We start from the raw sequence: 12462 nt of genomic DNA, 5'->3' as shown, positions 1-12462 counted from the left end.
ATTACAAGAGTATATATTGACTGTGTCCTTCCTGCTGGAGTGGGCATTTACATAAAGATCTTATTTAATTTTTACCATGCCCCATTTTATGGATGAGGCAACTGAGGCTTAGGAAGTTTAAATGATTTTGTCAGGGTTTTACAGTTTACATTGGCGGCCAGGCCAGGACCTGAAGCCAGGGCAGGGTTACTTTAAAGCATCCGTCCTTACTAGCAAGGTCCTTGGAGAGGGTGGGTTTGAGGATGGTGCCTCCTCATGCCAGGCTGCCCTCGGAGGTGGCTGCCTCTCCTGCCTCTGGCCTGCTCTGAGAAAGGGACGCTGCGGGTGGCCACTGTGGGCACTGACCCCCGGCCTTTGTGGAAGGAGCAGGAGCTGGAGCTGCGGCGGCAAGCGCTGGAGGAGGAGCGGAGGCGGCGGGAGCAGGTGGAGAGGAGGCTGCACAATGAAAGCACCAGGAGGCAGCAGCTGGTGGAGAAGGAGGTCAAGATGCGGGAGAAGCAGTTTTCTCAGGTGACTCGCTGGGAGGGTGTGTGGGGGTAATCGGCTTGAGGGTGAGGCTGTGGAGGAGTAGGGACGTATTAAGGAACCTCTGCTGGGCTGTGAAAGCTGTTCTACCCCAGAAAAGATTGCTGTTGGCTCAATGCAGGCCGAATTCTACCCGGGACTCATTCAGCCCCAAGGAACAGAGACCCACTGGGGCTTGTTCAAGCCAATGTGTGTGTGTGTGTGTGTGTGTGTGTGTGTGGAGTGGGTGCATTGTGGGGACATGGCAGGCCAGCTTGCTGACATCTGAGGTCAGAGAAGATGGTCTGGACAGGCCTTCCAGAGATGGGAGCTGAGTCTAGAATCGAGGGGCTCCCTCGGCCTTGCTCAAGGGCCTCGTCTCTGTTTCGTGAGTTTGCATTATACCTGCCTCCCCGTTCCCCGATGACCCCCTGTGCCCAGTGCTTCATGGCTGTCTGGGCCTTTACTTCACCAGACTGTTCAGCTCCAGTCCCCATCACCAGCACATGACCTGGCTATGACTGTTGCTTTGTATCTCCAAGAGAAAATCATACTAGTGCTTCCATGGGACAGAAATCTGTCCTTGTACGAAAACCAACTCTGGTTTTTTTTCTTACACAGATAGACTTGAGCAGAACATTTCAAGGTAAAAGGAAAAATTAGGTGAGGTAGGGAAATGTGCCCATGTCCCTGGCCTCAGATTCTGGCCCCTGTGAGTGCCTGAGGGACTCAGACAGGCTGTCCCCTCTATTGTGTTTCCATGGGCCTCCCCAGGCTGGGGCCCATGGGATCCACCCCCAGCAGGGACCTGTGACCCCAGCTCCCTGATTTCTTGTGATGCAACAACACAGATTCTGAGGGGTGGGCTGCCTGGACTAGGTTTGAGAATTAAGAAAAATAATCAGAAATTGTGAGTTTTACCTCTATGCTTGGAGGGGTTTTTTTGTTTTGTTTTGTTTTGTGACAGAGAGACAGAGAGAGGGACAGATAGCGACAGACAGGAATGGAGAGAGATAAGAAGCATCAATTCTTCGTTGTGGCTCCTTAGTTGTTCATTGATTGCTTTCTCATATGTGCCTTGACCGGGGGGGCTACAGCAGACTGAATGACCCCTTGTTCAAGCCAGTGACCTTGAGCTCAAGCCAGTGACCTTTGGGCTTCAAGCCAGTGACCTTTGGGCTTCAAGCCAGTGACCTTTGAGCTCAAGTCAGAGACCATGGGGTCATGTCTATGGTCCCATGCTCAAGCCAGCGACCCTGTGCTCAATCAAGCTGGTGAGCCCGTGCTCAATCCAGCGACTTCAGGGTTTTGAACCTGAGTCCTCTGCGTCCCAGTCCAACGCTCTATCCACTGCACCACTGCCTGGTCAGGCTGTGCTTGGAGGTTTTTTTTTTTTTTTTTCTTTTTTTCTTTTTTTCATTTTTTCTGAAGCTGGAAACAGGGAAAGACAGTCAGACAGACTCCCGCATGCGCCCGACCGGGATCCACCCGGCACGCCCACCATGGGGCGACGCTCTGCCCACCAGGGGGCGATGCTCTGCCCATCCTGGGCGTTGCCATGTTGCGACCAGAGCCACTCTAGTGCCTGAGGCAGAGGCCAAGGAGCCATCCCCAGCGCCCGGGCCATCTTTGCTCCAATGGAGCCTTGGCTGCAGGAGGGGAAGAGAGAGACAGAGAGGAAAGCGCGGCGGAGGGGTGGAGAAGCAAATGGGCGCTTCTCCTGTGTGCCCTGGCCGGGAATCGAACCTGGGTCCTCCGCACGCTAGGCCGACGCTCTACCGCTGAGCCAACTGGCCAGGGCTCTTTTTTTCTTTTTTTACAGAGACAGAGAGAGTCAGAGAGAGGGATAGACAGACAGGAATGGAGAGATGAGAAGCATCAATCATTAGTTTTTCGTTGTGCATTGCAACACCTTAGTTGTTCATTGATTGCTTTCTCAATGTGCCTTGATTGCGAGCCTTCAGCAGACCGAGTAACCCCTTGCTTGAGCCAGGGACCTTGGGCTCAAGCTGGTGAGCTTTTGCTCAAACCAGATGAGCCCGCGCTCAAGCTGGCGACCTCGGGGTCTTGAACTTGGGTCTTCCGCATCCCAGTCTGACGCTCTATCCACTGCACCACTGCCTGGTCAGGCTGTGCTTGGAGGTTTTATCAAATGCCTGATTCCCCTCTCTTGCCTATCAGTGGCCACTGTGGGACTCTAACCCCTTGTCATGGGGCTGACGCATTGCTGTGGGAAGTAGCTAGACACAGCCCATTTTTAGGGTGCTTCCTGGAAGCCGTGCATTTTGTTTTTTTATTTAAATAAGTTGTGATGTTTTTGCCCTGGCCAGTTAGCTTGGTTGGTTAGAGCATCATCCCAATATGCAAAGGTTGCTGGTTCGACCCTCGGTCAGGGCACATACAGAAACAGAACAATGTTGTTGTTTTTTTACAGGGACAGAGAGAGAGAGTCAGAAAGAGGGATAGATAGGGACCGACAGACAGGAACGGAGAGAGATGAGAAGCATCAATCATCAGTTTTTCGTTGAAACACTTTAGTTCATTGATTGCTTTCTCATATGTGCCTTGACCGTGGGCCTTCAGCAGACCGAGTAACCCCTTGCTCGAGCAAGCGACCTTGGGTCCAAGCTGGTGAGCTTTGCTCAAACCAGATGAGCCCGCGCTCAAGCTGGCGACCTTGGGGTCTCGAACCTGGGTTCTCTGCATCCCAGTCTGACGCTCTATCCACTGTGCCACCGCCTGGTCAGGCCAAATCGATGTTTCTGTCTCTCTTTCCCCCTTCCTTTCTCTCTAAAATCACTTAAAAAAAATAAAATAATTTGTGATGTTTTCTTTTCTTGCTGTTCAATGTTCTTCTTGGAAAGGGAGAGCAGAGAAAAGTTCAGGTGACTGAGAATTTTAGTATTAGAATTTTTAAAAATGTTTATGAACATATTTTTAATTTTTTTTTAAAGATTTTATTTATTGATTTTTAGAGAGAGGAGAAAGAGCAGGAAGCATCAGCTTCTAATTGGTTCTCCTAAGTGCCTTGACCAGGCAAGCCTGGGGTTTCGAACTGGCAACCTCAGCATTTCAGGTCGACGCTCTTAATGTTCTGTGCCACTACAGGTCAGGCTTATCTTTCTTAATTTTTATTTATTGATTGACTTTCAGAGAGAGGAAGGGAGAGAGAAATGTCAATTTGCTGTTCCACTTATTTATGTATTTATTGGTTGATTCTTGAATGTGCCCTGTCTGGGGATCAAACCCACAGCCTTGGCATATTGGGACAATGTTCTAACCAACTAAACTACCTGGCCAGAGCTAGTTGGTATTGTCATTTAAAAAAAAATTATTTATTTATTTAGTCACAGTGACAGAGAGTCAGAGAGAGGGACAGACAGAAAGGGAGAGAGATGAGAAGCATCAATTCTTAGTTGTTCGTTGATTGCTTTCTCATATGTGCCTTGACTGGAGGTGGGGGTCTGGGGGGGGCTACAGCAGACTGAGTGGGACCCCTTTCTCGAGCCAGCGACCTTGGGCTCAAGCTGGTGAGCTTTGCTCAAGCCAGATGAGCCCACGTTCAAGCTGGCGACCTTGGGGTCTCAAACCTGGGTCCTCTGTATCCCAGTCCGATGCTCTATTCACTGCGCCACTGCCCGGTCAGGTAGTGTTGTCATTTTTGAGGTGGAACAGACATTAGTGATTATATAGTTCAAAGCCTGTGTTTTATTTACAAGGGAACTGAGGCCCTGAGAAGGGTTATGACCCAAGCAAGGTCCCATGGGAAGTCAGAGAGCAGATTTCTCACTGGGCATTTCTTTCCAGAGCCTGCTCATATCTGGCTTTCTGCTTTATTCCATTCGGCCCAGGAGGGAGCGGAGGGGCAGGGACAAGACAAGTGTGGCTGTGTCTTGGCCATAGGTAGGGAAACTTTGGCACTCAGCAGTTTGCCCAAATCTAGCTTGGCTTGACTAGCACAGGCTCACCACGTCTCTGCCTTTGCCACAAGCCGTGTGAAACTAGAGTGACAGCCACCCTGCTGGAGAGGGAGTGGTGGCAGGCTGTTGGGGGTTCAGCACTGATGCCGAGGGGTCTGGACAAGGGACTGATGGGGAAGAGAGGAGACTCTACTGACTCTGCCCTTTGCTTTCAGGCACGACCCTTGACCCGCTACCTGCCAATCCGGAAGGAGGACTTTGACTTGAAGACGCACATCGAGTCATCAGGCCATGGTGTTGATACCTGCCTGCACGTGGTACTCAGCAGCAAGGTAAAGCTGCATGGCCCTGGGGTGCTGGGGAGGGAACCCTGTGGTTAGCGGCCCTTCCTGGGTCCTCAGAACAGTGGCCTCAGTCCCTGCCTTAACACCAGAGGTCTCTGTTCCAGGACCTGGTATTCTGGCCTGAAGAGAGGTTGAAGACAGCCTCCGCTGAATATAGACACAAGTGATGTAGCTCAGGGAAGAAGAGTTTAGGGCTGTGCACTTGGGTCCTTCCTTACTCCTGCTTCCTGCCAGGTCTGCCGTGGCTACTTGGTCAAGATGGGCGGCAAGATCAAATCGTGGAAGAAGCGCTGGTTTGTGTTTGACCGGCTCAAGCGTACCCTTTCCTATTATGTAGGTGAGTTCCCGCACCACTTTCCCAGAGCCAGGCCCCGGGTTCTGTCACCCAGGACAGCTGGGCTTCTGGAAGGAGGCCAAGCTTTCAAGTGGGGGGCCAAGGGCGTGGCTGGGTCTTGTCCTCTCCCCACCCCTACTTCAGAAAATGTAGAAAGTATCCCTGGTCCACCTCCATTTATTTGTTCATCTTTCCATTTATTCAGCAATTACTAAGCATCCAGTAAGTTCTGGGTACTGGTCTAGGCTCTGGTGATAAGCATGCTGGCTGCAGCACTCTCCCTTGGAGCCTATGGTCAGGGAGGCAGACACTGAACAAAGAGTTCAAGCGTGATGTGTATGCTGTAGTGACACACAGGGGAATCCTGTGGAACCCCCTGGGGCAAGTGCCCTCAAAGGCTCCAAGACCATTCTGGCCAGATAGCTCGGTTGGTTAGAGCATCGTCCCGATATGCAAAGGTTGCAGGTTTGATCCCCAGTCAGTACACGTACAGAATCAGATTGATGTTTCTCTCCACCTCTCTTTCTCTCTCTCTCTCTTCCTGCCTGTCTCTCTAAAGTCAATAAAATAAGTAAATAAAAAGGCTCTGAGATACGCAGTTGAGCAGTGCCAAGGAGCGCTTAGGACGGCCTTCGGGACAGACCCAGTGACTCAGCTTGCTCCCTTAGCTCTGCCCATCCAGCATCCAGCTGTTTCTCATCCCTCGAATTCCCTCTGGACTTAGAGCCTGGGATGCTGGGTAGCCTGGTCGGGAGAGGCTAGGGTGTGCGTGGAAACAGCCAGTCCTGAGATCCCTGTGGCGCAAAACCACAAAGCGTCCCTTCTTACTCAGGGTGCATGTCTGCACGCTTCGTGGGCAGTGGGGCTCTGCTCTGCTCTGCACCAGTGTTCTTTCTGCTTCAGTGCACACCTTTCCAGAGCACGCAGCCACAGTGGCAGAGGATGAAGAGAAGCCTCATTAGGCCTTGCATTGTTATTGAATGCCTCAGCTGGGTTTGTCTACTAGTAACTATTGCAGCTGTTCAGCATGTCACCCAGCTCCACCCAGCCACAGAACCAGGCAGAGCGGTCTGGCTTGGAGCCTGGAAGGAAAGGGCTGGAGTGTTTGGTGCTGGAGACACCCAGGCCTGGAGTGCCCTGTTTCCCCTCTAACCTAGTCCCTAACCAAGTGCCACTGCCTCCAGGAGGCCTTCCCTGACCACATAGGCCCTCAGTGTGTGGAGGCAGAAAAGGCAGAGGCATAAGTGCCCCTGTTTCTACCCAAACTGGACTGACTTTGTTGGGATTGAAAGGAATAGCCCTGGGGAGAAGTGCTTCATTTTAGGCATGTTGAGGTTGAAGCACCTGGGGACCATCTAGGTTTGGGATAAAGGTCAGGATTAGAGGCAGAGTGAAAGTTGAATGTGTTAGAATAATAATAGTAATAATAACTTTAAAACAGCACCCTCTGTGCACCATCTAATTTAATCTGCATAATAGTTTTTGAGGAAAGCACTGTTTTTATACCCGTTGTACAGATGAGGGAAATCAGGCTTGGAGAGGTTAAATTGCGTAAGGTCTCACAGCTGCTAAGAGGCAGAGCTAAGATTGAACCTGAGTAGTTAGAAGACAGAGAGAGGGCTGCATGCTGGGGCAGGCCTGCTCTTGTGGGGAAGGAGGAAGAAGAAGGACCTGCAAAGGGAGAAGGGGCAGGAGGCCGGATGTCATATGCCAGGTGCTGGACGGGCCCTTGGCATATGTGACCTCTGTAATGTCTATGAAACAAAAGGGGACCAACTTTAGACGGGGTGGGAGGGTAGAAATGGAAGGAAGCCAGCCAAAGGAGCAGATATTTGCAGGCAGGGGGTGTCACCAATGGTGATGGATGATGCAGACAGGCCAGGAATAATCTGGGCCCAAAGACCATTTGATTCAGGCGTTGGAGCTTGACCAGAGAAAGGTTTCCGCTCTGTCCAGGGGCAGGGGCCAGATTGTACAAGACATGGATAGGTCGGTAGTAAGGAAGCAGGCAGGATTGTGTTCGTGTTTCCAGTGGAGCAAGGGAGGGGAGAGAACAGGCTGCAAGGATGGCCAGGCCCAGGGGACAGGGTGGAGCCGGGTCCCTGTCTCTAGGAGGAAGTGTCAGATGGAGACGGGGCCTGTGGTGGGATCAGGGTCCTGGATTAGTGTGCCTTGCCTGCTCCAGCCTTGAACCTGCTATTCTGCCTGCCTTTTTTTTTTCTTTTTCTTTTTTACAGAGACAGAGTCAGAGAGAGGGATAGACAGGGACAGACAGACAGGAACGGAGAGATGAGAAGCATCAATCATTAGTTTTTCGTTGCGCATTGCGACACCTTAGTTGTTCATTGATTGCTTTCTCATATGTGCCTTGACCGTGGGCCTTCAGCAGACCGAGTAACCCCTTGCTCGAGCCAGCGACCTTGGATCCAAGCTGGTGAGCTTTTGCTCAAACCAGATGAGCCCGCGCTCAAGCTGGTGACCTCAGGGTCTTGAACCTGGGTCCTTGGCATCCCAGTCTGACACTCTATCCACTGTGCCACTGCCTGGTCAGGCTATTCTCCCTGCCTTTGCCTGAACTCTCCTCCCACCTATTCCATAGAACACCCCCACCCCCACCCTCATCCCCCATTCTATAGGGTACAGATCAGATATTGCCTCTGGGAAGCCTTTTTTAGCCCCTGAGAATGATTCCTACCTTCCTTTATGTAACTCCTGCATTAAACAGCCTGTCTTCCATTTGACATCAACCCTGAGGCATAATGATGTAAAGACAGATGCCACAGATTGTGTGCCAAATACTCTGCTTGCACTTTGAGCACGTTCTCTCACTGAATGCTCAGAACAACCTGTGACACTTAGCTGCGCTCTTGGACACCTGTCACACAATTGATAAATGCTTTCTTCCCCACTACATTGTAATTCCTAAGAGCAGGGTTTTTGACTTTTCTCTGGATCCCAGTGCCTGGGACTCATTCTTTCAACTCACTGAGCGCCTACCGTGTGGTAGACACATGAGTGTTGGTATTAGAGAAAGCAGATCTGTGAATTAATTTAAGGGAGGGTACAGATCCAGCGTGAGTTCTGTACAGAGGAAGATGCATGCTTGGGAACTCAGGAGAGCACAGCCAGGCACCATGGCGGGACAATTTTCAATGGGTCTTCAAGATGACATAGGAGTTTGCCAAAGGAAGGGGCTGGAGACCATTCCAGTGTATGCAGAGCACACTGTTCAGGGAACATGAGAAGCTCAGCCTGGTCAGAGAGGACTTGGGGTAGGTGAGTGGGGGGGGCAAGGCCAGAGGAACCTGTGGGCACCAGCCTGTAACAGCCTTGGTCAAGCTGAGGAGGCAACAGGTTCCCAGGGAGGGAACCACCAGCAGAGAAGCTTGTGAGCTGAAGCAGCAGCATTAGACTTGCTTTAGGAAGCTCATCCGCCTCGGATTTGGAAGAGGAGTTAGAGGGGCAGAGAGTGGGACAGAGGCCATGAGGAGGCTACAGCAACCATCCAGGATGGATGACTTGGGCCTGAAAGAACACGGGGTGGGGAGGTGCACAAGGCCAGCTGTCACCATCTGTTTAGTGATTGTCTATATGTCTTTCCTTTATGTCTCAGGCTTGCTGTCCGCGATGTCAGTTGTAGTGCCTGGGCAGTGTTTGCCACGAGACAAGATGGCCCAGGCCCTGGGCTTTCCTTTGGTAGGACCGCGTCCCTCCCCCCACAACAGTCACCTCGCTGTCAGTTTGCCCACCTCCTTCCTGCCACCCCTGCCTCCACATGCTAAATACTTCCTTCTGGTTTTAATATTAGAGTTGAATAGGTGAATACATTCATATAGTTTCAAATTCAACACATAAAAAGGTTTGATTCGAGAATTATGCCCCCATTCACTATCGGTAACCACTTTTATTAATCTATTGGGTATCCTTCTAGTGTGTCTGTAAGGAATATCAACAAATGCAAAATGTATGTTTTTCTTACACAAAAGGTAGCATTCCTTGTTTTCCTGCTAATGTATCTTTCTATATCAGATATATCTATATCTATATCTAGATATTTATGTCTGGATATACTTAATAGATTTTTAAAAATCTATACATCAGCTATTTAAAATGTTTATTGTATTGATCTTAGTGAGAGGGAGAGAAGAAAGGAGAGAGGGAGGGAGAGACAGGAACATCGATCTACTCCTGTATATACGCTGACCAGGGATCGAACTGGCAACCTCTGCACATTGGGATGATGCTCTAACCAACTGAGCTATCCAGCCAGGGCTCCATCAGATATTCTATATAACAGCTGTTTAGTATCCCCTCATGTGGTACACTATAATTATCTCCACAGGACGGATACTTGGGTGTTTCCGATCTTTTGGGCTATAAATACTGCTGCAGTGAATCATCTTGTGAAGGTGTTATTTTGCACATGTGCAAGATAAATTTTCCTAAGTGTAATCATTGGCATAGAGGACAAACAGCTTTCTAACTTTGGTAGATGTGGCCAAGTCACCTATGAAGTTACTAGTGTATACTCCCACCTGCCATTTATTAGACTGTTTTTCTCCACAAACTTGACAGAAGTGTGCTATATGCTTTTTGTATAGTTTTACATTGTGATAGGGGACTAGTGGTATCACAGTGGAGTTCTAATTTTTCTTCTCTGTAATTCTGAGTGAGGCTCAGCACTGGTGTCAGGTTCTGCTTGGAGCCCTGGGAGTCAGCCCGTCTCCCAGGTGGAGAAGCCGATGTTCGCACAGCGTGACCTGAAGTGTGACAGACACACTTTGGAACCCAAAGTCTGACAGACAGCCTCTGAGCCCAGCCCTCATTTCCTTTGCAGACAAGCACGAGACAAAACTGAAAGGGGTGATCTATTTCCAGGCCATCGAGGAGGTGTACTATGACCACCTGCGCAGCGCAGCCAAGGTGAGGGGCAGAGGGACGGTGAGGGGAAGGGAGAGCTCTGGGGCCAAGGCGTCCAGCCTGCCCTCTGTAGTGTCGGACCCTTCCCCTGCTCCCTGTGACCTTTATCTTCTTCTCTCCTTCTCCCCTTCCCAGAAGAGGTTTCTCAGCTTCACTCTGGTGCCTGAGGTACCCTCCCTATGTGCAGTAACTGGAACTAGTGCCCACTAACGCCTCCATAGCCCACTTACTCTAACCCCTTCTCTCCCCTGCTCCCCTCCTTTCCCCGGGCCTGAGGGGGTCACTGAGGTAGGTTGCAGAGAGCAGGATGGCCTGTGAGCTTGAGTTTGGCTTACTTGCCTCCCCCTCCTAAGATGACAGTGGGCTGTCTCCATGGGGGGGGGGAGGGGCAGAAGGGCTGGCTGAAAGCGGAACAGGGGGCTTGCAACTAGATTTGGTAGAGAGGATGGATAAACAGGACAGTTTGAGGCGGTCGTCTGCCTCAGTGCAGTGCAGTCACCCTCCCTCCTGCCAGGCCTCAGATGCCCACCCTCCCTGCCCTCTGCTTCTCTGGGGTCCTGTAACGTTTTCTACCTGCTCCTCTTTGGCAGAGAGGGGAACTCTGGTCCTCACTGGAACAGCCCTTTGAGTCTGATTTCTTCTGACATTCTTTTGTGCCCGGGGTGCCAGTGAACAGTGCCCCGCCTGGCAGAGCATGACCTGGCAGAATATGGACCAGGGCTGCTGTGTGTGAGGAGCGGACCATCTCTGCCCGGGGCCCACTTGACTGGTAGAGACTAGGTTTCAGCCTATTTTAGGACTCTGCCCGGAGCTCCAGGTCGCCTTGGCAACAGGGCGGGGAAAGGGCAGACAGGAGGCAGGTTAGGAGAACGCTAATGGGCATCAGGGTGGGGGCCCCGCCTCAGACTCTCCTCCTTTCCTCCGCAGAGTCCGAACCCAGCCCTCACGTTCTGTGTGAAGACCCATGACCGGCTCTACTACATGGTGGCCCCATCTGCAGAGGCCATGCGCATCTGGATGGATGTCATTGTCACTGGGGCTGAAGGCTACACTCAGTTCATGAACTGACTGTCCTGGGCCTCCTGGATGCTCAGGCTGCCCCAGGACCCATGCCTGACCACCTGCTGCTCCACTTGTCCCTGGAGAGTCACACCCTGGGCCGCAGGCCTCACTGGGACCCCTCCAGAGGCCCTCAGAGGGTAGAGTGTACAGGAAGACTTTGTAATGTTGTGTGAGGAGCTCATTCTGGACGGTTCTGAGCTTGGGCCTCTAAGACCCGGCCAGGAGATCAAGGGTGGGAGGGGGCCCTGCAGCCTCCTGGGAACCCAAACTTGCAATAAGCCTTCAGGGTCCTGCCCCCTAGCCTGCGGTCTTTTTTGTAAAGGACAGTTATGGTACCAGAATCTGCCAAAGACCCCCTCTTGCCTCAGCCCCCCGCAGTGCAGGGGCCTTGGGGGCTGAGCAGAGCCCCCTCCTGGTGGGGTAGCAGCTCAGGCAGTGTCCTTCTCAAACCCTGCTCTTACCCCATTGTTTCCCTGCGTATATATTTTTCATTACTTTGCTCAAGGGCCAGAGTCCCCTGGTGTTATCCTTGAGATATCAGCCCCATCCCTTTTTTGCAGATCCATCACCACGGTCACCATAGTAACTGCTTCACTGCTATGGTTACATACTAATTGCCATGGCTCCGTGGCTCGGCGCACTGCTTAAGCCGTGGGCCTGTCTCAAGGTGCGTGCCATCATCTCTCCAGCCCAGGCCCTGGGCATCTCATGCTTGGGGGACGGGATAGTACACCTCCCCACCTCCAGCCCGTGTCTCCAGGCCCTGCTGCACAGCCAGCTGGCACCCGGGCCAGCCCTCCTCTTCCACTGTGCCTTGCTGAGAGCCAGCGAGATGAAGCCGGGTATCTAGACCCACAGCAGGAGCAATGTGGGGGATTGAGAAAGCTAGAAGGACTTTCCTCTGGGCTCTGCAGACTGCTGAGGGTCTGACAGGGGCGAAGGGCCACTCCCTGTGAGCCTGCGCAGGAGAGGTACGGCGGGGCCCGGGGCCCCGGGAGGCTAGCTGCCCTCGCTCACCCTCCCAGGGTGATGGAATGCAGAGCAGGGGTGAGGCGGCAGCAGTCTGGCCTCAGTCCTTGCGCCTTAACACTATGCCAGCCTCCCTGCCCCTTTCCAGCACTGGGCCGTGGTTCTGGGTCCAGGCTGGTGATTTTCAGTATTTGTAAGCATCTCCGCAGAACAATAAAGCATTTGGATATGTTTCTGAGAGGCCAGGCTGTGTGGAGTAGGAGGGCTAGGTCTTTCCCACAGAGTAGTATTTCTGCCTTATTAAATGTTCCAGGAGGGACCCAGGGCCCAACCTATGACGTCCAGGTTCCAACCCTGCCCCCCTCCACTATGACCAGAGACTGGCGGGTGGTGCAGGGAGGCACGGGGT

At 52.0% G+C, this 12462-nt stretch overlaps 1 protein-coding gene across 16 annotated transcripts in view; it reads left to right on the top strand.

The window, feature by feature from the left end:
• PHLDB1 (pleckstrin homology like domain family B member 1) overlaps positions 1–11973 on the top strand; it is a 54410-nt gene extending 42437 nt beyond the window's left edge. For 9 of the 16 annotated variants that reach the window (XM_066372225.1, XM_066372250.1, XM_066372255.1 and 6 more), the window contains 6 exons: positions 364–510; positions 4640–4756; positions 5003–5105; positions 9940–10025; positions 10158–10190; positions 10950–11973. In XM_066372225.1, the coding sequence (XP_066228322.1) occupies positions 364–510; positions 4640–4756; positions 5003–5105; positions 9940–10025; positions 10158–10190; positions 10950–11090 (627 nt within the window). In that variant the 3' untranslated portion in view covers positions 11091–11973. The remainder of the gene's footprint in view (positions 1–363; positions 511–4639; positions 4757–5002; positions 5106–9939; positions 10026–10157; positions 10191–10949) is intronic. The other 7 variants (XM_066372247.1, XM_066372239.1, XM_066372309.1 and 4 more) reach the window with 2 other exon arrangements.
• The last annotated feature ends 489 nt before the right edge of the window (positions 11974–12462 follow it).

Source organism: Saccopteryx leptura, chromosome 1 (assembly GCF_036850995.1).
Source record: "Saccopteryx leptura isolate mSacLep1 chromosome 1, mSacLep1_pri_phased_curated, whole genome shotgun sequence".
Taxonomy (NCBI): domain Eukaryota; kingdom Metazoa; phylum Chordata; class Mammalia; order Chiroptera; family Emballonuridae; genus Saccopteryx; species Saccopteryx leptura.
The sequence above is the reverse complement of the archived record's forward strand: the minus strand, read 5'-3'. Positions and strand labels throughout refer to the sequence as shown.